At 32.8% G+C, this 25,232-nt stretch overlaps 1 protein-coding gene across 2 annotated transcripts in view; it reads left to right on the forward strand.

Moving 5' to 3' along the window:
• The window catches only part of LOC139489517 (calcium-dependent protein kinase C-like), a 92,827-nt gene that overhangs the window by 56,673 nt on the left and 10,922 nt on the right, over positions 1 to 25,232 (forward strand). For both annotated transcript variants that reach the window (XM_071276004.1, XM_071276003.1), the window contains exons 5-12: positions 5,768 to 5,896; positions 6,917 to 7,073; positions 8,124 to 8,355; positions 11,928 to 12,053; positions 14,722 to 14,895; positions 17,019 to 17,110; positions 17,560 to 17,622; positions 19,058 to 19,199. In XM_071276004.1, coding sequence (XP_071132105.1) covers positions 5,768 to 5,896; positions 6,917 to 7,073; positions 8,124 to 8,355; positions 11,928 to 12,053; positions 14,722 to 14,895; positions 17,019 to 17,110; positions 17,560 to 17,622; positions 19,058 to 19,199 — 1,115 coding nt within the window. The remainder of the gene's footprint in view (positions 1 to 5,767; positions 5,897 to 6,916; positions 7,074 to 8,123; positions 8,356 to 11,927; positions 12,054 to 14,721; positions 14,896 to 17,018; positions 17,111 to 17,559; positions 17,623 to 19,057; positions 19,200 to 25,232) is intronic.

Here is a 25,232-nt window from a genome sequence, read left to right on the forward strand (position 1 = left end):
TTAACTCTCTAAGACTTGACTAGATATTTGTAACTCAGTCAATCTCATTCTCTGAATTTTCACCTGTGATTTATCAAGTAGTCAGTCATGTGAGTGTTGACTTGATATTTGTGACTCACTCAACCACTCTCTGAGTTGTGACTTGGTCAGTCATTGTCTCTTTGTTTTAACTACCTTCATTGTGATATGTCCTTGTCACTAGGGTTTAAAATTAAATTTTTATGGGTTTTAACTCTCTTTTGTTTTTCCTTTTTAGCTCACCTGGCCCAAAGTCATTCATTTATCTGTTAGGATTTCAATCTATTTTAAAATGATTTCCAAAAGCAAAGTAGAATCAAGTCAGCGACACAGGCTCAAGAGCCTCTAGTAATAAAATGCTGATCTCACCATGACATGGAATGACAATTTATTTAGTGAAATTACATAGCTCAAATGGAAATAGGTGTATCTAGTCCATTGTGAAATTATTCAATATTTCCTACATAATACCCCTGTCTTCAACATGCATTTGGATCTTTTTATTTGATCAGAAGCAATGAGTACATTTAAACTAATTGAAATGACTGTCATTTTTCTTTGGCTGAAAATTGTATCTTGATTAATTAAATTGGGTTGTTTTTATTTCCCATTCCCTTGTGTCCAGTCCAAATGACATAATCACTGCTCTAGTCTATTGTCAGCTAGCCTTGTACAATACCTACCATGAACTGAAATTCTCATTCAAATGAACAGTTGATCATTTTTGAAGAGTGTAAAAGTTTTAATGGAAGCAATAATATGGTGGCATCATCAAGTAGAAGTCCAGAGCCTATATCTTCAGGCAAGTGATATTATTTTCTGTCACTTCTGGTTTTATGTCTTGATTGGTACTAAAGCAAAATTTTCAGTCTTGAACATTTATTTAGGCTTTCAATTGAATTGATTTTTAAGTGTTATGAAAAAGGGGAGAAATAACTGCTTTGATTATATTTTTAACAAGTTGTCTTTTGATGGTATCATTAGGTAGACAGATTCCTGCGATGTGTTTCAAAGTTTTGAGACTGAAATTTTAATCAGAGTATGAAAATCACTTTTATTTTAAATGGAATGACCTTTAAAGTGATGTTGAAATTTATGTCAGAAATAATTTACGATAGACTTGTGTTTTACAGTATGATAGCTTAATGTCATCACAGAATAAGTTTGTATAGTTTGCTTGAAAGCATTATGTAATTTATAATCCTGTTAGTTGGAAATAGCTTTGTGGTGGGTGGTTGTCTTATATGCACTAAGACCATTTAACAGAACTTTTAAAGCAATAATTAGGTTTTCTTCATCTCAACGTCTTAAATACTGATATGCTGTGTTGGTCAACTTACAGAGATATTCATCTGTAGAATTAAGATTTTATTGATTGTTGGTCCTCTGAGCATTATTATTATTAACTAAGCTTATATGGACTGTAACCTGCTAAGAACTACTGAGAACTCAGGCAAATATTTTAAAAGTACACTTTTGACTAAAGTTTTGTAGGATGATGGTCTGGTATTTGAAAACGATGCTGATGAAATTTGACCCTGAAGCTCTTAATCTGTTGTACTATCTGATATCTGTTTGCAATAGAATTAAGTATCAGGAACTACTGCAATGAGACAAATATGGATTGAATGTCCAGCAAGGAGGTCAAATGATTTTAAAGCTGAGAAACAGATCTGTTATTTAGTGTATGTTTGTTTTGATTTATAAGTTGGGATCCTTCAATAGAATATAACTTCCCTATGAGATCATCCAGCTTCATTAGGTTTACTGACACCATCAGGATATCCAAGATTGCGGTCTCCAATAAATCAGAATTAATCAAAACTGAAAAGGATATTTATCTGAGTTGTATAAGTAACGGTTGTTTAGAATAATTAAAACTTCTCATACATATGGGCTTATATCTCTTCCTCATATGACTTTCATGTGATGTGTTGTTTTAACCAAATGAATGTAAATTCCTACAGCTAATTTATAATGGTAGCTGCAACAGAGGATGATTCATATGATAAATGAAAATTCCTGAAGGTGTGAAAACAGTTCAATAATATATTTTTTTCTGTAGAAATATATTCATCATTTTCAAATATTATATTGAACGTTACAGAGAAAACCTGCCCCCTGTGAATACTTGTGGTTTCAGTTGAAAAGATAAGCTTGTGATTGCATTGAAATTTATAATATTGTTCTAATGGGATCAGGATATTGGTATTTTTTTTATCCAAGAAATAGTTGTATCATCAGGGAATCAAAACTGTAAAATCAGAATGTACTGACAAATTAAAGATTTTATCACTAGAATTTAGTTGTTGATTCATGAAATGTTTTTTTTTCCATGTTGACTTTTAATGAAAAGCCTATTGTACAAGACATATTTTGTCATTTCCAGTTTCACATGAAAGCTTATATTCCACTGCTTTAGATTATATATTGTTTCTTTGTACTATTGCTTGTAATTAGGGAGATATTTAACTACCTATACTTTCAGTTAAGCCTTTTCAATGTTGCCCTATTCTTAACAAGATATTCCTTGACTTTAATCATGATTTAGTTTAAAGTCTTAATTTTAAACATTTCAGTGGGGGCCTCAGTGGCTGAGTGGTCTTTGTAGTCAAACTACTGTATCACTAGCCTGTCAACACTTACGTTGTAAGTTTGAATCCTGGACAAGGCAGGAGGACTCCACTCAAATCTTAAATTTCTACTATCTCCGGCACTCCTCAACCAATAAAACTGACAGCTTCAAAATAGGATTGAAAGTGGCGATAAACACCAATCAATCAATCAATGAAACATTTCAGGGGAAATAACCCCTTTAAGAAGTCATAGGATCGCTTAAAACCAAATATACCATATCTTCATCTAAATAACCAAAAGTCTACTGAAGAAAAGTGGACTAATTATTATAAAATATGCTCTTTTTCAAGAAAATACTGGAACATCCAACATTTGATTTATTAAATTCCGTCAAAACAAACTTATACTGATGTCATTATCTCCCCTCCATAATCAGTGTTCAGATCTGTGTTATTCCTCAGAGATACATATTCCTTCTATTGTAAGAAGAAAAGGTAATTATGTTCTGTAGCAAAGAACACTAGGATCATTATGGCTCTCAGATAATAGCTTTGTACAGATATTTCTACATTTGCCATGTACAAATCACTGTATATATAAGATCCTTGTCAATTTAGAAAAGAATAATTGTCCATGGACATCACTATTTTGTATGCTGACATCAATTCCAGGGATTCATTAGGATGGGGTTGATAAGTATTTTCTAAATTGTCTCACTTATTGCAGAAAATTAATGAGCATTCATGAGCTCATACAGTTTGTTAGAACCATGTGACCTATTGAGCTATTTATATTCAATGACATCTATTACATAACATTTCAAAAAAATAGCTCAATATCAGTCAGCTGATTTTAAACTGAAATTGCAACCATTAATTTAGATAATAATTCTGAAATGTTATTGAAAAAATAATGCAGACAACCAATATTGTGTCAGGCATTATTGTTATACAATTTTTGTTTGAATCAAAAGAAAAAAATGTTCAAGAAAAAAATCACATGAATCTTTAAATTGTATTTTCCCAAGGGTAGAATATCTTCAATTTGTTTTTTATCCACAATATACTTATTTTCACATTGGTTATATGAAAAGATTCTTGCTTTTAAACCACATAATCTATTTATTTTGCAAATGATTTAAAAAGTATTTTTATTTCTCATTTGCCTATAACAGTTTGTATTTTACTTATACATTGTAATGAGAAATTTTAATCTGAATGCATATATTATTGACTATATTGTAAACTAATTCATTAATGTTTGAAGCAACAACATTATGTAAATCATCAAAGTTGATGACTCTTTAATATGCCTGAATAGAATTGATTTTGTATAGGTTGAAAGCTCAAAAAGCATGCATATCAATTTAAAAATAACATGATACGCTCTTGTATAAAATTAGCATCATAATAACCTACAACACTGCTAATAAACTAACTTCAAATAGAGATCAGGTAATAACTTTACAACACAAAAGTAGAAAATGATAGTGGTGGCCATTTTATCTGATTGTACTTCAATCCTTTTTAGCTTGTAATGTCTATTATATTAATGGCACTGTTGTTCTGATATTGTTTAGTGATGGACAAAACCTTATTAGTTAATAACACTGATCAGAACTGATTTATCAAATGCCAAACTTTGTTCCATGGGAATAAAGATGCTGGAGATTAATTGCCGCCCCCTACATTTGAGAAATAGTAAAAAAAGGCTACTAATAATGGATGGCTGTAGGGAGGCATTTACAGAATTTTTACTAAAAAAATACTGTAAAATGTACTTTATAAATGCTTTTCATTAATCTGATTTACTTGACTCTGAACATTATATTGACTTAAATGTAGTACCTATAAGGAACATGGCATTTAAGTGAGACATTTAAACAATATTTCATGATTAAAAGTTGTTCCATCATCACTATGCTGTCACTATGCTAGTGCCGTATTTTTATCATAGCCTTTTGTTGATTATATTCCTCTCATCTCAAAAAATTTATTTCTTGTCATCATTCTAGTCTCCATTTTTCTTGGATTTGCTGTCAAATTTAGAAACAAGTTTTTATGCCCCACCTACGATATTATGCCCCACCTATGATAGGGGGGGGCATTATGTTTTCTGGTCTGTGCATCCGTTCGTCCGTGTGTCTGTGCGTCCGTTTGTCCGTCCGTCTGTCCCGCTTCAGGTTAAAGTTTTTGGTCAAGGTAGTATTTGATGAAGTTGAAGTCCAATCAACTTCAAACTTGGTACACATGTTCCCTATGATATAATCTTTCTAATTTTAATGCTAAATTAGAGTTTTTACCCCAATGTCACGGTCCACTGAACATGGAAAATGATAGTGCGAGTGGGGCATTCGTGTACTGGGGACACATTCTTTTTTCTTGATGTTTGGGACAGGTTCTTTCATTTTTATACCCTCACACATTAAAGTGGTGTTACATTGCAATCACATTGTTTGTCAAAAGGAAAATGCTTTTGTTACACTAAGTCAGGAACTGCAAAACAGAAAGACTTTGTATATAGACAGTAAATAGTTGTGATGTGTAAGCACTTTTCTGATCTACTCTTATTTACCCATCCTTAAAATATTTCAATATATGGGCTTGAAATTTTTCTTCACAAAGTTTTCAAACATTATATTCATATTTGGTTATTAACTTGGACTTGATTATCCGATTTTGGATCCATGGGATACCCACTTCCAGTTTGCCTATGCTTTGAATTTTTCAAAACTTTTTTTAAAACTTCTGAAAGAAATGATCTGATATAAAAGTCAGCAGTTTGACATTGGTTCTATGTTTAGGTAGAAACTGCCTTTTCAGCACTTTTAAAATAGGCCTTTGATTTATATCTCATTTGATTTCAAAGTAATGTTTTTATTAAAAAAAAATCTGTACTTTATAATCAATATCATCAGTAATGGTTTGGGTCTTTGTGTCAAAAAAGGGAGATTACTCCAGTATCATTCCTTTACTGGATTTTTTCACTTGTATGTGTCTATGAATGTTCATTAAAACTTTAACATGACTTCTATATATCCTTGAAACTTTCACATATATATAAAGATCTTTTACATATATATAAAGATCTTTTACATATATATAAAGATCTTTTACATATATATAAAGATTTTTTATATCTATTTATAAGTAAATCTTTTCCTATATTACAGCATGTGACATGAATGTACATAAAAGATGTGAAAAGAACGTTCCAAAGTTATGTGGAGTTGACCACACAGAGAGACGTGGTAGAATCAATTTATCAGTGTCCTACCAGAATGGCAAGCTTAAGATCACAAGTAAGTTCCAGATCTTCTGCTTAAAAGATCTCTTAAAGATCATCATACAGTTCTCATTACCAAAACATACAAGATTTTAAAAAAATGGCTCATAGCACAAAAAAATGTTTCTAAAACTACAAATTCATGAAGATCAGTTAACTGTTGATGAACTGGTGCATTTGTCATTTTGTTAGAAATAAAAGGTTGTGTCTGTTATACCTCAGATATACCTCAATAGACCACTGTCGAGTTCATCTGTCACCGGAAAAAACTCGTCAATTATACGCACCTTTATGACGTCATTTACCAGATAGAGGGGGTCGCCTGTATCCCTGCACTATTTACATTCATCAAGCGTCTTAGTGATCGTCATTGTGCAGGATAAACTAGAAATAATGGTTGTTCTGTAGGTACTTAATGACAATTCCCTAATGAAAGCAATGCTGATTGTCAATTTTGAGAATTCAGTTTGCCGAATAATTCGTACAATATAGAATTATAGTTTTCCAACCACTCGCTCAACATTGGAATGGAAGTGACAACGCCCCTAAACACACAAATGACGTTCACTAAAACCAGAGTTTTTGACGGAAATGCATCGAACTCGAAAGTTGTCTATTGGAGAACAACCCATAAATACAAATAATTCAGATATTGAGAGGTCAACTTGTGGTCTTCAATAATTATTCATATGTCTTTACTATATTCCAAATTGTATATCGTTCAGTCTAAAGCAAAATGAATAAAATGAACAGAATCTGACTATCAAAGATCTTCCAACAAATAACAAACAAACAAAATCATTATGTTATGACAAGAAATCAACAGAGAGTGTCTGACGTGTTTCCCCTTTGCACTTTGCTATGAGTATATATACTTTCCTATAATATGATATTGTATCTTTATATAAGTAGCTTATGACAAAAATTGAGAAAGACATCAACTTCCATGTAAAAATATGTCATCAATACTAAAATATGTAATCAATACTTAAAAAAGTAAAGAACTGTTCTTATGGTTGCATACTTATTATTTTAGTTGTAGAAGCCAGGAACTTAAATCCCATGGACCCAAATGGTTTAGCAGATCCTTATTGTAAAATTAAATTAATACCAGATGATAACAATAAAACAAAGAAGAAGACAAAGACCGTCAAAACTAACCTCAATCCAGAGTGGAATGAATCATTTACATTGTAAGTTTAACAGTTGCTTATACAGAGAGGCCTTCAACAGAAACATAAACATTATAGCAGCTAAAAGCTTACCGGTATATATAGAGGCCTTTAGCAGAAACATTTACATATTAAGTTATAACATTTATAGAAAGAAACAGAATGGTCTTCAACAGAAACCTACACTTTTATGTTTATAAAAGCCATTGGCTAATACCAACAGGTCTTCAACAGAATACATTATTACAGTTTAAAAATAAAGGCTTATGATCAGAAATGTCTTCACCAGAAACATAAACATTATTTCAAAGGCTGAAAACTGAAATGGCTTCAACAGAAACATATATGATATAAGTTTGTAACAGTCAAAAGCTGATACAGAAAGATCTTCTACAGAATAATATACTTAGGAGGTTTATAACCGGTAAAAACTGCTGCAGAAATGAGTCCACATCTTAAAACAAGATTACCACATTCCACAACAACCAACAACACCCAACTCCTCAGACAAAAATAGAGGTACAAACATAGCACACAATAACAACCAATACGTTCCTCAATATAGCCTTACTTGGTACTGAAAAAAAGTGATTGGGTTAACCCAAATTGATTGATTGACTAGTTGATGTGTCCAGTGGCAAATATTACATGTGGCTTTAATTTGTGAAGTATATGTTAACATATTCATACGGAACCTAGGTTTTTTTCGAGACAAACAGGTTAAGTCAGATTTTTTACATGCAAGTGTTCACAAGGCAACACTACCTAGGAAGACACCATACCTGAACACATCATTACCAATACATGTAGACTTCATCTTTATCCTTACTCCTCCTGTATGGTTAAAAGAGATGCAGCAAATACCAATGTTAAATTTTTTGGTTTGATTCAGCATGGTCAAGCCATTAAGACTTCCAACCTTCAAATAAGGCATGCTTCCAATAGTCAGTAACAAATGCTATGAAATCAGCTTTGTGAACTACATGTGTATAAGTTGTTATATTACATTTTTGATTTTTTTCTATTAAGATCTTTTACAAAGTGATCTTGTATCTAATATATTTTATGTAGTGATCTTAGTCAAGAAGACCATGCGAAACGCCTTTCAATAGAAATCTGGGACTGGGATCGTACCTCACGGAATGATTTCATGGGATCATTATCATTTGGGATCACCGAGGTGATAAAGGAAACACACGTTGGCTGGTTTAAACTGCTGAGTCAGGAGGAGGGAGAGTTCTATGGTATTCCTGTCAGTGATGATTTAGCAAGTGACATACAAGAAATTAAAGACAAAATGAAGGTATGTCTTTGTCTACCTCAAAACTGTATGTCATCCAAACACTTTATACCATGTTTCTTTCATAACTAATGGATTTATGGGCTATGTGATAGAATATAAACATATAAACTAAGTTATTGCAGAAAATTGTTTGCAAATTTTGGTCTTACTTCAACAAAGTTGCAAAAAGCGATACTATTAAAGGTGAGCTGGTTCTAGTGGCAGTGCCAGTTGCATCTACAGTGTATTAGTTTGTGATTAGGTCAGCTGATTGGGTACTACTAGAGTTTGGTCAATGATATTTGGTATGCAGTTGTTTCAGCATCTTATTTCCCCAGAACATATTTGGCTTTGCCCCCTCAGTCATGGTTTTATATTGACTTTAAAATGTTTTGCATAATTTACATGTTAAAGTTTATGATCAGATCAGGTTTAGATGAGCCTCTAACGTTGAGTCAGTGCTATTTGGTATGCAGTTGTATTTGCATTTTCAAGGCTTATTTCTATGGAGATTATATTTATCCAATCTCTTGTCATGGGTCATTGACTTTAAACACCAGCATAGTTTACAAGTTGTAATTTTGGTTTAGGATAGTCTAAAAGGGAACCAACTTCTAATGATAAGTCAATGGTATTTGGTATGCATTTATATAAGCATTGGAATGTGACATTTCAGTGGATGCTATTTTGCCTTGCACCTTCATTCTTAGTTTATTGAATTTGAATGTCTTGCATAGCTTACATGTTTAAATATTGCCCTTTTAATTTCAACATGTCCATTATTTTATCAAAACTACAAAAAGGCTAGACACATTTCTGATTAAACAGTTTATTATTTTTATTGTAAAATTCCTTGTTATAAAGCAAGTTTATTGAAGAATAAATTTTCCTTTCAATTGCGTAATAATGTTCTGTGCTGTCTCAAGTTTGTTGTAATGATTTCTGCTGACATCAGAAGTATTGCTGTGATTTCTACTGTGACAAATTTATTGCATTGTTTGTAATCCTATATAAATTGATGAAATTTTATAACCATTTTATACAAACCGCCATCTCTTAATTGAAATTTTATAGGTATAACCTTTTCCTTTTAGTAATTTGATAATTGTAGTCGTTTACTTTGACAAAGTTCCAATCAATACTAGTAATCTTTTACATAATTTATTACCATTCTAAATGTATTGTTCTTAGATTCAATTTGAAAGTTTATATGCATTAAATTTTATCCTTTGATAATAACACCATCAGAATTTTGTTGTAAATTAAAAATGGACAGATAGTATCAAGCAATAAATGAATTGTTGTAGAACATATGCAATAAATGAATTGTTGTAGAACATATGCAATAAATGCATTGGGTTTTTTTTTCTATCCAAAATAACAAGTGTGACATGGGAATCAATTTGAAACGCTCAGACTTTTTTGGTGAAAATTGTTTGACTTAAAATCAGTTTCAAGTTGTGATATATTAATAGCGCAATAATGCTGTCAGATGGAATTATGGATATCAAATGTTGATGTAGCAGTTGAGCCTCGAGTTTCTTGTATCTCCCCATAATTGCCCACAAGACTAGGAGCCCATTTTAGGGAAATTAGTTGTTTTTGCATGATTAATAGGCTACATAAAATATTTACAGACATATCTGTAATTGGAGTGTCTCAAATTGATTTTCTGTGGTTACAGTTAACCAAGCTTAGTAAGAAGTTATATAATATTCATTGTGAAATAACTGATAATACATTTAATGTTTGTCATGGTTGACCTAGCATTGGTCTTTATTCAGGCTATTACTCTAATCTGTAATTGGTTCTGCCCATTTAGTTTTCGTGTTTGTCATATACAATAAAATCGAATAGCTCAACTTTCACGTAAATACAGCCCTTTTAGCTGAGTGGACACAAGTTGTTTCTTATGAAATGTGAAGCTGCTAAATTGAATGAACACTGCAATCTTTTTATTTTTATTGTCTTAGTTTTCAGTGTAACATAACAAGCAATGTTAAATGAATGGTTGGTCAATATTATTTACTTTTTAGATATATTTGAAACACAAATATTAAAAGCTCTATTAAAAAGATTTTTGAATTTCATAAGATGGTGGGCATTGAGAAGGGACAGCTGCTAACAGTTTGCATACAATAGTTGATGAACTGTAATCAACCAATAGTGAGAACATATGCTTTACATTTGCTATTGTTACATACAGTTCTCTCTATGATGTTGTTAAAGTAGTTGAAATAGTTGATAAGCTGCAGTTAGCATTGTTCTCCTTCAGTATGAGGCAAATTTTTTGTTGTTCAGGAGTTCAGGAGTTATGGTCCTTGATAGAAAATATACACAGCCATTACAAAATAAAGTCAACGTACCCTGTTATAATATACAAGCTAGAGGACACACAAGAAAATTGTTTACAATTATATGGTAGAGAATTATAGCTAACTTTTGGACAAAAAATATTATGCATGTAAAAAATATCAGAAAATTTAACACCTGACATGCCTGAAATTATTTAACAAAGTAAACATATAAAAATGTTGATAATTCTGCTTTATATGTACAATGTTGTATAAAAATAAAGCGTGAAATTACACAATAATGTTTTTTTATAAATGTGGTCTAATATGAAATTCCTAACTAAATATCTCAAGTGACTAGTACTTATGTCCATGTGCTTTATAAGTGGTATAATTTAAGTACCAACCATTCAGGGAATTTTATTTAGAATTTCACACAAGTGCAATGTCTACTTAATGTATATACATAAGTTATATATTAACAATAAGTCAATTGTTTCATTCATTTAATATTTTTATCCAATTATTTACTGCTGTGGCGTGTGTTTTTAGTTCACTTCTATGTAACATTGAGTGGTACTAGTTGAACACTTTTTGTGTACACATCTGTATGTGTGTATATATGGACACTAACAGCTAGTTCTCAGAATCAAATAGTTAAATTTGAGGAGCCGCCGTGGTGTAGTGGTTAGTGCATCTGACTACTAACACAAAGGTTCCTGGTTCGATACCCGTATGGGATGAAAATTTCAGGGACTGAATTTTCGGCGCTCCCTTGACACCATTTGCGAGTATGGTCTTGAGGAAACGATGATAGTCCGTCGGAAGGGGACGATAAATGGCTGACCCGTGTTAAGAGAGAGCCATATCTCTTGCACGTTAAAGACACCCTTGTAGATTTTGAAAAAGAGCAGGCTAATGCCGCTACAAGGCAGCACTCGCACCCGCAAAGTGGAAAGGGATTAATATAAGTTGCAAAACTTGTTTCCCAATCCACTATAATTAAATATGTTTAAACTAAATAGTTAAATTCATTCCCCTTTTTATCTAGACTCAGGCTATAGCAGAGCATGACACCTGGTTATTGCTGAAGACCATATATTAACTATGTTAAATGGTCTCTGGTAAATAGTTGTCTCATTGGCATTCATACCACATCTTCTAATTATTTTTAGTGTCTTGTTGCTTTATTTGAATTTCACATCTCCCTTTATTCATTCTTGTTTACTAAGAAATATTCACCTGTTTTGTTTGACAAAAGTTTTTCAAGTAAATTTTTGTTTTCTTCCAAATTTATAGTTAGCAGCAATAGATGAAGGAAGACCTCCGAGAGTTGATCTTTCCAAAAATACCAGTAAACAAGACACAATACGAGCCACAGATTTCAACTTTCTTACAGTTCTTGGGAAAGGCAGTTTTGGTAAAGTAAGTATAATATACCTTTCTGTTTGGAGAATACTGTTCTCATACAATATACCCCATACAGATCTACTATACCGGTAATATCATTGGATGAAAATAGAGTTTTAACAGGAAAATACTTATAGATATGATTTTTTCCTAAATATGAGTACCGGTACTTGACTTTTCACAGCAAACTTTAACCTTTATTTCCTGAAAGTTTAATTTTTTTATTTAATTGGAAATGGGTTTTCCCACTCAAAATAACTTAATCCCAAATGAAAAATATATTCTGGATGTTGTATGAAGTTAGAAACTGAAATCAGGTATTCACGATTTCAATGAGATAAATGAATGAATTAAGTGGATAAAAAACTAATCTAACATTTCCATACTAATTTTATTACACATAGATTATACATGAATTATCTATTTCATGATGTAAAATACACACGACAATTAGATGAGAGTCTGAATTTAAATAGTGATTACGATTGGACTTGACAGTTACCATCAATTCAAACACTTTATCTTAACTATGTCAACAGTTGACATGGCAACCACTATATTGTCATCAAATATTGTATTTTGATAATTGCTGTTGAGAATGAATAGTATTTTATTCTGATATTCCATTGACAATAAAGACCAATATAGAAAAAAAGATTAGGATAATTGTTCTATATGGCTTTGTTCTCCATTGTATATCAAGTCAACAAGTCAACTATTGGATGGTAGAGAAAATATTTGATCTGAAGTGAAGAGTATTGAAGAAGAGTGTCAATGCTTTAATTTATTTGGTTATCCCCCTTCATTGCTACTTGGAGCAGACGACAAGAGTAGTACAAGTGTTTGTTTTATTCATCTGATTGCTGGTGTTTTTTCAGCAGAAATGGATTTGATTTAGATATTATTTACTCAGATTTGGCAGTAATTAATGGAGTTGTGCATGCATCTCTTATTTTATATTGTGATAAAAATGATATCTGGGAATTCCAGTGGAAGAAGTTGGCTATATTTCATGAGATTTAATCCCTTGTGGAAATCTGTATTGTTCTTCTGATTTGACTGTCAACAAACCTCGTAAATTTATCTTAACTACTAATCATACTGACCACACTGTTATAATTGTAACTATTAGATACTTTCTTTCACAGAGGAAATTCTTTAGTTAACCCTTTCGTACCAAAATTATCCTTTTGGCACCCTCGAGTTCGAGCCGAAATTATCCTTTCGGCACCACGGAGCTGAGGACGAAATTATCCTTAAGGATACATAGATTTCTATTTTTAGACGGTCACAGTGCAAACAGTAAAAATAACGTTTAGACATGTTTCTTGGTGCAGTTGCTCCATAGATGTTATGATAAACATCAAATGCATTCTATAATTTAGTATCAGGCGTAAAAACGCTGTCAAAATATGTTTTTTTGAAAGATTGTTGAGAAGAAAAAACCTTGTGAAAAACAAAATTGCAGAATCTTAAACAATCGTGGTCAGGAGTTTCATTTCGAGTTGAAACATTTAGAAAACTTAACCTACGGTCATGAAAGTCGTTTTAACTTGTACAAAAGTAATGAATGAAAGTTTTCGGACGCTCAACCTATGATATTTATCTACATCTTATCAAAATTTGGCCGCACAACTCGCTACGGTTCCCGAGTTTTTAATGACCAAAACTACGAGGTCGTTTTTGCTGTAGCACATGTCAAATTAATCCCGGTCAGGCAAACGGCTCGTGCAAATAAATTTCGGCCAGAGAATCACGCGAAAAAAATAAATTCAGTAGTGAAAGTGTTAAGGTTATGATAGCTACCAATCTTTGGAATGACACTTGCTTTCTCTTTTTTATGTCTCACCCTCAGGAGAGAGGGCATTAAGTGTTACCCTTAAAATTAGTTTCCCTTGGCCAATGATATGAAACTTATATACAATGCTTATTACCACTAAACACAGATCAATTTTGAATTTAGTGGTGTCACTGTTCTTGAGTTATGCCCTTTTATAAAGTTAAATGCAAGCGGTGGCATCATCTGTGTCCACATTCTCCATTCATTATTCTTAAGCATCTAATGTTCTATTAGTTTGTCCATTTCAAAGGCAGGACTTCTTAGTTCTGATATTCTTGTATTGTTTTGTAAGCCCTAATATGATGAATGTTATGTTGTGTGTTTGGCTGTTCGGGCCATATGAGTGGTAAGGCATACAAAAAAAGTGACTACATGGAGAATGACATTTTTAATACTCTGTACTCTGAACACAAATTACATGTTTGCACAGACATAACAAATACTATAATGAAGTATAATCGTTACAATGAGCATATGCCTGATGCTGTGTTGAATTAACCTTTCTATATAAAAACAAAAAATCCTTTTCCTTAAATTAGTCAGTGAAACAGCAATCTACACAATTAAACAAGAAAAATTATCTCAATATCAATTTTCAGTTTAATCTTTAAAAAATACCCATAAAATGCAACTACGAAAGTTCCACATGTCATTATTCCATCGTTTCTGTCAAAATGATAACAACATTAGCTTAGATTAAAGATTGTTAGTTTATTTATTATTGTTAAAATGTAAAGTTATCAGTTATTGAAAAATGGTTTTGTTGTATAAATATGAAAGTCATTTTCATTTGACTCAGATAAGCTAAAGTAAATCTTGATTTTTCCATGTTTTTATTTCAAGGTTGTTTTAGCAGAAAGAAAAGGCACAGATGAATTATATGCGATAAAAATATTGAAAAAAGATGTGATAATACAGGATGATGATGTTGAATGTACAATGATAGAAAAGCGGGTTCTAGCCCTTCCTACTAAACCACCATTCCTTGTACAGTTACATTCTTGTTTCCAAACTATGGTATGTATTAGTCCAGTTATACTATAAGACCGTTCAATGTACAATGATAGAAAAGCGTGTTCTAGCTCTTCCTACTAAACCACCATTCCTTGTACAGTTACATTCTTGTTTCCAAACTATGGTATGTATTAAACAATTTATACCGTAGAGACTGGGTTCTTGTACCTTGTTGTTCTCAATATTCCCTGTATACTCCCGACCAGGTTCTCTTATGAGATTTATTCCTAGCAGTCCTGATGAGTTTTAGGATGTATTGCATCCATTCATTATTATTTTTATGCCCCACCTACGATAGTAGAGGGGCATTATGTTTTCTGGTCTGTGCATCAGTTCGTCCGTCTGTCTGTCCGTTTGTCCGTCTGTCCCACTTCAGTTTAAAGTTTTTGGTCAAGGTAGTTTTTGATGAAGCTGAAGTCCAATCAACTTGAAACTTAGTACATATGTTCCTTATGATATGATCTTTCTAATTTTAAAGACAAATTAAACTTTTGACCCCAATTTCACAGTCCACTGAACATAGAAAATGAAAGTGCGAGTTTCAGGTTAAAGTTTTTGGTCAAGGTAGTTTTTGATGAAGTTGAAGTCCAATCAACTTGAAACTTAGTACAAATGTTCCCTATGATATGATCTTTCTAATTTTAATGCCTAATTATATTTTTTACCCAATTTCACGGTCCATTGAACATGGAAAATGATGGTGCGAGTGGGGCATCCGTGTACTTTGGACACATTCTTGTTATATGCCTGCTTCAAAGAAGAGTGAAATAGTTATATACTGTCCCTCCTCCTATTTTTATGTGCATCCTCTTGTAACAAATATCTGCACTATCACATTCATCCACCCATTGAATCCCTTTCCCCTTCACCAAAACAAACATATACATAACTCAAGATAAAAAAGTAAACTCAAACATGTTTAAATTGGACAAAGTTTATTTTGTATGAATGAATTTAAATCTAAATCTTTCATTTGTTGATATTATTCCCAAGTTGTTTACAGAAATATTGACAGTGGTATAAATTGTAATAAGTAAAATATCAAAAATACTGAACTCGTAGGAAAATTCAAAATGAAAAATTCCTAATCAAAAACTCAAACACATCAAACGAATGGATAACAATTGTCATATTCCTGACTTGGTACTGGCATTATCATGTAGAAAATGGTTGATTAAACCTGGTTTTATAGCTAGCTTAACCTCTCACTTGTTTGACAGTCCCATAAAATTCCATTATATTGACAATCAGAGAGACATAATAGTAAATGTTTTTCTTTTTGGAGATCAATTCATTCTTCCCATATAACATTTGTTAATGTTTAAAATCACATAGATATTAAACTCTTATTTATATTAACCTGTTAGGATGTTAGTCTATCAAATACATCGTATTATGAACAAGCATGCAATAATTATAGATTTATACTATTGAATCAACAATGGAGGGTAATTTCTTCATGTAACAAATTATAGCAATAAACTTGTCTCACAGAAATGTTTGTATGAAGATGGTATCATTAAAGTAATGTATCTTTGTAATGAAAATAATATGTTCTTAACATGTTCAAGATGCAGTGCATTTGTACTCACCTACATTTTTTTATTTCATGAAGTATGACCGGAAAAGACCAACAATAAAAAAAAGATATGTAGCAAAAAAAAAAGCCTATGTAGGCGCTTAACTGTTATCCTTTGAGAGTCTGTCTTTCCATCACTACATCTTTCTGTCTTTTCATCCTTCAGTCCATCCAATTTTTTTCTGCAATCTAACTTAAATTTCCCTCATGCAAATTTTATGAAACACAAAATCAATGCTAAGAACAACAACACAAAGATGGAGTTTGAATTTGGGCAGCAAATTATTTATTGTTTTAGAGTTGTGCCCATTTTTAACTTGGAAAATTTCCATGCTTGAGTGGAGGCATTCGTTTCCTCAGACACATTCGTCTTTTATTTCTCTTCCAATATAAAACTCTAGATATTTTTCTTCCAACATCTGCTGTATTTTGTAATTTTGGACTATAAGTTATTCAAGGATAATTTTATTTAATTAAAATTTAAATAAACTTACTATAAAAAAAATAAAAAAATATATAAAACTACAACTAGACATTTTAATTTCAGGACCGGTTGTATTTTGTTATGGAGTATGTTAATGGAGGAGATTTAATGTATAGAATTCAACAAGAAGGAAAATTCAAAGAGCCTGTAGCTGTGTAAGTGCCAAACAAACTTTAATACTACGGTAACAAGTTATGACATTGAATGGCCCTTTTCTATCTTCTGCCTCTCTTTTACTACATTTGTATTATGTTTTCAGTTACTTTCAGTTTAGGCGAATACGAGGGCGAATAAGTTAGGTCACACATGTATTTAAGGAAGAAATTCAGACTAAGTGACAACATGTTGGTCATTGTGATTTGTTACCTAAAAAACAAAATTCAACTTTATATAGGTACCAAGTTGTATGGATGAAAAGATCCATTAAGAAAGCATTATCCTAATTTAAAGTAAAAGGGTGGAAAACAATGACCAGCGGAAAACAAATCATGATTTAACAAATCTTTTCTAGGTTTTCTTTTTTTAAACTACTTAATCAAATGAAAGTGACAACTTTTATTATAATGATCAAACATGTTATATGATAGATTTTCTTTATTTTTAGGTTTTATGCAGCCGAAATAGCCATAGGTTTATTTTACCTCCATGCACAAGGAATTATTTATAGGTAATTGATCTGTTATGTAAGGGGGAAATAATTAGTAACTTAGCTTACATAATGCTATATCAGATTTTGTTCTGAATATTTATGATTTATGTGCTACAGCATCTTTTTCTTCTCTTTCAAGAATCTGTTGACCAAGAAATAAAACTAGTGCAATACTTTGTTTGGCCTATTACGTAGTTTAAATTTTTAAAAATGTGAATCCTTAGGATTTCTTGACACATTTATCATATGAACTTTTATAGCTCACCTTACATTAGAGTTTCTGCTAATTGTATAGCCTAAAATAATCACTGTATTGTCTGAAAGCTGTGATGGATTGTTGTCTCATTGGCAATACAATAGTTTACATGTTTATAATTCTGTCAATATTAGATTGCAGTTGTAGAGGATATGTTGGGCAAACTTAGTACAAAGAATATTGGAAATTACTGTCTGTTATGTAACAGAATATATTGTCTGTACACCAAATTGATAGAAATGGATTACGCTGCATTACTAAGGAAATCAATGAATACAATTATAGGATGTTAAGTACCTAGAACTATTATGATTTAATGTAAACCTATCAATTGTCTGCAGAGTTACAAAACTAAAATCACGTTTTATAGCATCTTTAAAGATGTTTCACTGACATAGGTATTGGAAGTGATGAAATTTCAAAGTTCTGTAAATTTTGATACTGACATAGATAGGGATTGACAATGGTGTCATTACAGCAGAAGTTGGTAATGTGCCACTGCTCCCAGAAACCTGCTTCAGCTTTCCCCTAAACAATAATGTATAATAGCTTGGCGAAACTACAACCATACAAATGAACCAAAATTAAGAAAAACACATGACGAACAAATGCAAGAGGTTCTTGAAGTTTTGTGAGAATGCAAACCCTACCCTTTACCTTTAGCTAATTTGGAATAAACAAAATCACAGCAAAAAACTCAGCAAAACTCTGTTAAAAATAGCCCAATGTTAGAATAGATTACAGGAAAAAATAAAATGACAATGATAAGCATAAATTAACTAAGGACTACTAGCAGTTACTGAAATTGAGAATGGAAATGGGAAATGTGTCAAAGAGACAACAAGCTGACCAAAGAGCAGAAAATAGCCCAATGCCTTCAATGGGTCTTTAACACAGCAAAAATATCCCACACCCTTAGGTGGGTTATGCTTTCCCCTAAACAAAAATGTGTACTAGTTCATGTGTAATGAAATGCCAGATTGAGACTTCATTATACTTTTGTCTTTAATGATTCTGGAGAACAGATCTAAACTTGAATTCAGAAATAAAAAAACATATTGATTCTTTTCATTGTATTAATTGTAAATCTTGTTGGTATGCCATTCTTTGTACCTTTAGTTGTATTTGTTTTGGAAGATACAGTTTTGTTGTTTTATTATTTCAAGGATTATAATATAGTAATTTTGTATTTTTCAGAGATTTAAAGTTAGATAATGTTATGTTAGATACAGAGGGTCATATAAAAATAGCAGATTTTGGAATGTGCAAGGAAGGAATTATCCATGGAGAAAAAACAACACGAACTTTCTGTGGTACACCAGATTATATAGCACCTGAGGTTGGTCAAATATATATGTCATTAAAAATACTAACATCAGTGATATTTGATCATTTGTCAAAGAGTTATGCCCGCGTCACACTGTCCCGATTTTTATATACGATGGACACCCGAATGCGAAAATTGTAAGTTCGTACGAAGTTGGTCCCGATCTCGTTAAAATACCAAAAAGTGACCGAATCAAGTACGATGAATAACGAAGTCTATACGATGGTGCCGAAATTATATACGATAGCAAAAGATGGACATCCAAGGTTAACAGAAGACGGGTATTTAAGCTTCATATCTCAGCCGAAGCCTACACGATGGATCACGAAGGCTACATGATGGATTACGAAGATGGTGCGATGGCCATACGATGTCTCAAAGATACGAACAGAATGTCGACAACATATCGTTTCTGTACAAGTCTGCCATGCATGGCGGGAATTCGATCTTTTTGTCTAATTCTTATAAAACTTAAGTTTATTATCCCCTCGCCTACTACATGTAAGTTGCGTGTAGATGAAATTGTTAATGGACAGTCTAGAACCAAAATGCTCAAAACTTGGTATGGTGTTACTCGTTAAGAATATCTTAAGCACTATTGACTTTAGAGTTCAAAGGTCAAGGTCACAGTGGCAGTTGCAATACAAGGCAATATCACCCTTGTGGACACTCTATGGCCCGAGAACACAGTTATTTTACCCTATCTGTCTATTAAAACATAATGACAATTAAAAAAAATTCCACCTGCTCTTTCCCAATGAGATTTGGTGTGCATAAAGTTTGACTTTTATCCCAAAACATACCAAAAATTCAGAAAACTCTACCAGCTCATTTTCTCCTGGTAACCACAAACACGAGGACACCGGTATGGATGAAGCCAGAGAGCTTCCGAGAAGGGGGATTTCCAGCTTTATTTACCTGACCAATTCACTCATTTCTACACCAAATTTCAAAAAGATTTTTTTTCAGACAGTATATTTGAAGTCTTATCTTTCACCTAAATACAAACAAATAGTAAAAAATTCCAAAAAAAGACTAAAGAAAAAAATTAAGAAAGAAAACACTAAAATTAAAGGGAACTATATTCGTGGACAACGAAAATTGAGGGTAGATAACTGTGTCCTTGGGCCTAATAGGACCCTTCCAGTTGTCCAAATGAAATAAAATTTTACATACATTAACTTTAATATATATCAAGACTACATACTAAATTTCAGACCAATCAGACATCACATGCACCAGCAAATGCATATCTTGCACCCCTACCTTCACACCAAAATTTTATCATTTTTCTGGTATAGAATTTCCATTTTCCTCAAAATACCTTCTTTATTCAAAAGCTCATAACTTTTTTATTAGTGAAAGTTTTTTGAAAAACTAAAGTGGATGTTAAAGTAGAAACATTGATAAAATTAAATCAATAATAAAACTTTCCAAAAGTAGAACTCATCTTTGCGTAATTAAGGTTACTTTTCTAAATTCATTTTAAATCGCATAAATTTCTAACCAAAATACTTAAAAAAATCAATAAAAAAATCAAAACTCAACCTACAGTTTTCCAAATTGCATTAAAAAATTCTATATTCATACTACAATACACAAAATTTAACTTCAGGGAGGTATTGAATAAACTTTTGGCTTATTCACCTGTATATTCAACACCCCCTTTATTTCACCTGCTCAAGGCATAATCAAGATGTCGTAAAAACTTTAAAATGCTATAAAATCCTTATTTCTTGCAACTTTGAGATGAAATAAAGAGTTTTTGAAATTTTAAGATGCCAAATACTTATTTCAATTAAAAAAAGTACAAAATTAATCACATTTTTTTATTTCTTTTTTCTTTTTCAAAATTTAACAAAAATAGAACAAAAAAATTATCATAAAATTACAAAATCACTTTTCAGTGGCAAAACAACTCTCTAAAATTTTGAAAATTAATGCTTGTAAAATCTGAATAGAAAAAGAATTTTTATTTCAGATATAAAAGGCCTAAATAAGGAATTTTGTTTGAACTGAACCAAACCCTTTGAAGCCAGAGTTGGCAGTTTCTTTAATTCGCAGCTAAAAATAGATCAAAAGGATCCATAGAATTGATTGACAGCATCCCTTAACCAATTAAAAATCTGAATCAAAAGTTACATAATGACAAAAAGTATAAAAACTAACAATTATAAGGTCTGTATTCCAAGTTTCTTTTCTGCGCTTTACACTGCACCACCAAACTATTCGTCTCAACATGTGTCCAAAAGGTTACTGCCCATTCAACAAAGGCTTAGCTGGACGGCTTCAGAGACATAGAGTTGCACCTGTTGGTAGATTCCAGAATGGCAGAATTGCATGGAATGTTCCTGTTGCTGTGCCTGTACTAGAGTTGTCAACTACACCAGACCAAGACATAAATAATGCTCCAGTTGATGAAATAAATGTTGAACAGAAGGACATTAAAGATACTCCCACAATCACTTCTACTTCAGCTGTACACAATGATGGCATAAAGACTCGTTCCCAGCTAATGGTATCATCCAATGACCTGAAAACAGAAGAAGAAGAATGGAGTTCACTTTCTGGTATGAGGTTCATCGACCATGAAGAGATGATGAAGATGCTGAACATTGTTATTAAGGCTCACACAAAAGAATTCAAGTACTGCAAAAATCCAGAAATACTGGCACACAGACAAGTAAAATGGGGAGTTTGCTGGAAATACACCCTTAGATGTAAGAACTGCACCTACATGAGTCCAGTTATAAAGTTATACAAAGAAGTTGTCACTAATAAACCTGGTACCAACCCTGGAGCACCCAATGTTGCAGTGGCTGCAGTCCTACATGACTGTCCAATTGGTAGTACAAAGTTCCAGGAGCTGTTTGCTAGAATGAACTGTCCTCCTCCTTCCCGAACAAGCATGCAGAGAATGTCTCATAATGTTGGAAAGGAGCTAGTAAAACTTAACAGGACAGACATGTCAGAAAAACTAGAGATTGTCAAGTCTGTTAATCGAGAGAGGGGCCTACCAGAAAATGTTATTAATGTTACAGTCGATGGAAGGTATAACAGCCAGACCATTACCAGCCGCAAGAAACCGGGACTGAATGCCACCCAAGCCTTTACACTTGCCATTGAGACAATGACTGAGAAAAAATATATTGTTGCATCGCATGCCCAGAACCAAATGTGCTGGAAAGGAGCCTGGCTGAGGGGGAAAGGTTTTGATGTAAATTGTCCCAATGGCCATGAAGACTGCACTGCAAACTTATACAGAGCATCTCCAGTGTCGGAGTATGAAATGGGAAAACAAATTGGTTCTCAGCTGGCACTTCAAGACATCCTTGTAAAGAATGCCACAACAGATGGAGACGGACGGGCTGCTAAAGGGATAGATGACGCAACCAGAGCCCTACACCCCATGTGGAAGGTCGAAAGGCTAGCTGATTATGTTCACCTTGGGCAGTCACAGTTTCGAGCGTCACTGAGAGCCAAGTTCAGTGAAGGCATGTTCTATGGCCGTACAAAAGAGATAAAGAAAGAAATGAGGAAAGCTTTTAGTCAGGATGTCAAATGTAGGAGTTCTATGATAGTGGGACAGCTAATGGAGAAGTACCAAAGAAATACAGATGACGTATGTAAAGACTTACCCAAGGCCCTGCAGGCGACAATGAGGTGTTATGATGGTGACTGCTCCATGTGTAAGCAACACTCAGTGGTCTGTCTAGGTGATGAGAACTATAACTGGTGGACCCGCTCCAAATATCTTGGCTGCTATAACATTACTATCCTGCAAATGGATGAAAAAGACAAGTTGTTACTACAAGAGATCTTGAAAATGAAGCTTAGTGAAGATGCGATTAGTAGTATGAAGCTTTACAACACCACGAATAAGAACGAAGCTGTGCACAGGGCTTTGAGTGTGAACCTACCTAAGAATGTAATCTTCTCAAGAGGCATGGAGGCCAGATTAGCATCTGGAATTCACAGAAACAATAACATGCCAGGAACCTCAGCAAAGCAAAAGTGTGAACATCTTGGGGTGAATTTATCTGATTGCAGTTTAAAGTTCCTTAACAGCATGGACAAACAGTTTACCTACAAGCAAGACTATGAAAAAAAACCTGAAGTGAAACGTAGACGTCTTACACAAAGTGGGGAAAAAATAGTGGAACATAGAGAGGCCAAGCTAAAAAGTAAAGAGCGAGATGTTTACAGAAAAGGGCAGTTGGACCCAGTGCCTGCCTTTCTTCGCCATAGTACTAGCTGCAAGAGAAAACTACCACCAGCACCATAGATGAGACAGCAACCCAACAACTCAACCAAAGGTCCTTTTAAGGACCACCCAAATCTTTCAAAAAGATTTGTGAAATTGTTGTTTACATCAATAAAATAAAGTAAACATTGAATTTAATATTACAAGGGGTAGATTTTTCTTGTAATTTTGCTAAATATTTTTGAATAATGCCTTTAAATGAAATATTTGTTATCAAAATGAGTAGGAATTTGGTCAAAATTGAAAAATTTAGAGCCCCTGATTTGAGATTTGCCGCAAAAGTTTCAACATATAAATAACAATCCCAAAATATGGTAAAATAGGCATTAAAAATTATTTTCCAATTATTTACTATTAATTAATAATAAAATATCTTTGCATTTCAAATTTGAGGCAAATTGTGCAAACCAGGGGAACAAAATGTCCATTTTGGGGTACGGTGGGTTTAGCCTCTTAGGCCCGAGAACACAGTTATTTTACCCTATCTGTCTATTAAAACATAATGACAATTAAAAAAAATTCCACCTGCTCTTTCCCAATGAGATTTGGTGTGCATAAAGTTTGACTTTTATCCCAAAACATACCAAAAATTCAGAAAACTCTACCAGCTCATTTTCTCCTGGTAACCACAAACACGAGGACACCGGTATGGATGAAGCCAGAGAGCTTCCGAGAAGGGAGATTTCCAGCTTTATTTACCTGACCAATTCACTCATTTCTACACCAAATTTCAAAAAGATTTTTTTTCAGACAGTATATTTTAAGTCTTATCTTTCACCTAAATACAAACAAATAGTAAAAAATTCCAAAAAAAGACAAAGAAAAAAATTAAGAAAGAAAACACTAAAATTAAAGGGAACTATATTCGTGGACAACGAAAATTGAGGGTAGATAAGAGGGTAGATAACTGTGTCCTTGGGCCATATGCTTCAAAAGATTTTAACCACATTTGGTATATTGTTCCTCCTTGTAATGATCTGACATTTTTTACGTTCAAGGCCAAAGGTCAAGGTCATGCAGATGGACTTGTTTTTTCTCCTTGAAATAGCATAATACACAGGATATTGGTTGCTCATTTTTTTACCTGCTGGTTCTAAAGACAATATTAAAGGTATTTCCAGTTACTGAATGTTTTGGTTGATTTCTGAAAAAAAAGTTTATTTTTCAAATATGCATATTCAATTTACCATTTTCTGCATGTGTGATATACAATATGTTACATACGAGGGGATGCCACGCTCGGCATTGCCTTGTTTGAACTGTAAAATGTGTGCACTAGTCTGAATAATCACACATAATTATGCCCATGTTTACTGATCTATCTTAAAGGTAAGGTAATGGGTTCGTTCAAAAAGAGCTCTTTCCAGGAGAATATCATAATAATATAGACAAAATGAAGGATGTGGGGAAAGCAACAAATGCGGCAAAATATGACATATAGAAAACAAAATGGTTATGGAGTAAAGATTCGTGTGACAACAACTCAGACGATACATAAAAATCAGAATAATGAAGAAAAAGTTGGTTTCCCTATATACGTGTACCTGCAGTGTTGTTGTACGAGGCGCGTTTATGATTTTCATTATGTTACTTGATATGAAAAATTGACAAAAAATAATATTTTACTTGTAAAAGTAAATCCTGAGCCTGTAATAGCTGCTCTTGTTCCATTTGAATTAATAGAAACAACGCTGTCGCCTTTCTTGTTCTCATAGAATCATAATATGATATGAGCTCCATGTTTTGTGAACGTCTTTCTTAACTGTCGTATTAGACTGACC

Source organism: Mytilus edulis, chromosome 9 (genome assembly GCF_963676685.1).
Source record: "Mytilus edulis chromosome 9, xbMytEdul2.2, whole genome shotgun sequence".
Lineage (NCBI taxonomy): Eukaryota > Metazoa > Mollusca > Bivalvia > Mytilida > Mytilidae > Mytilus > Mytilus edulis.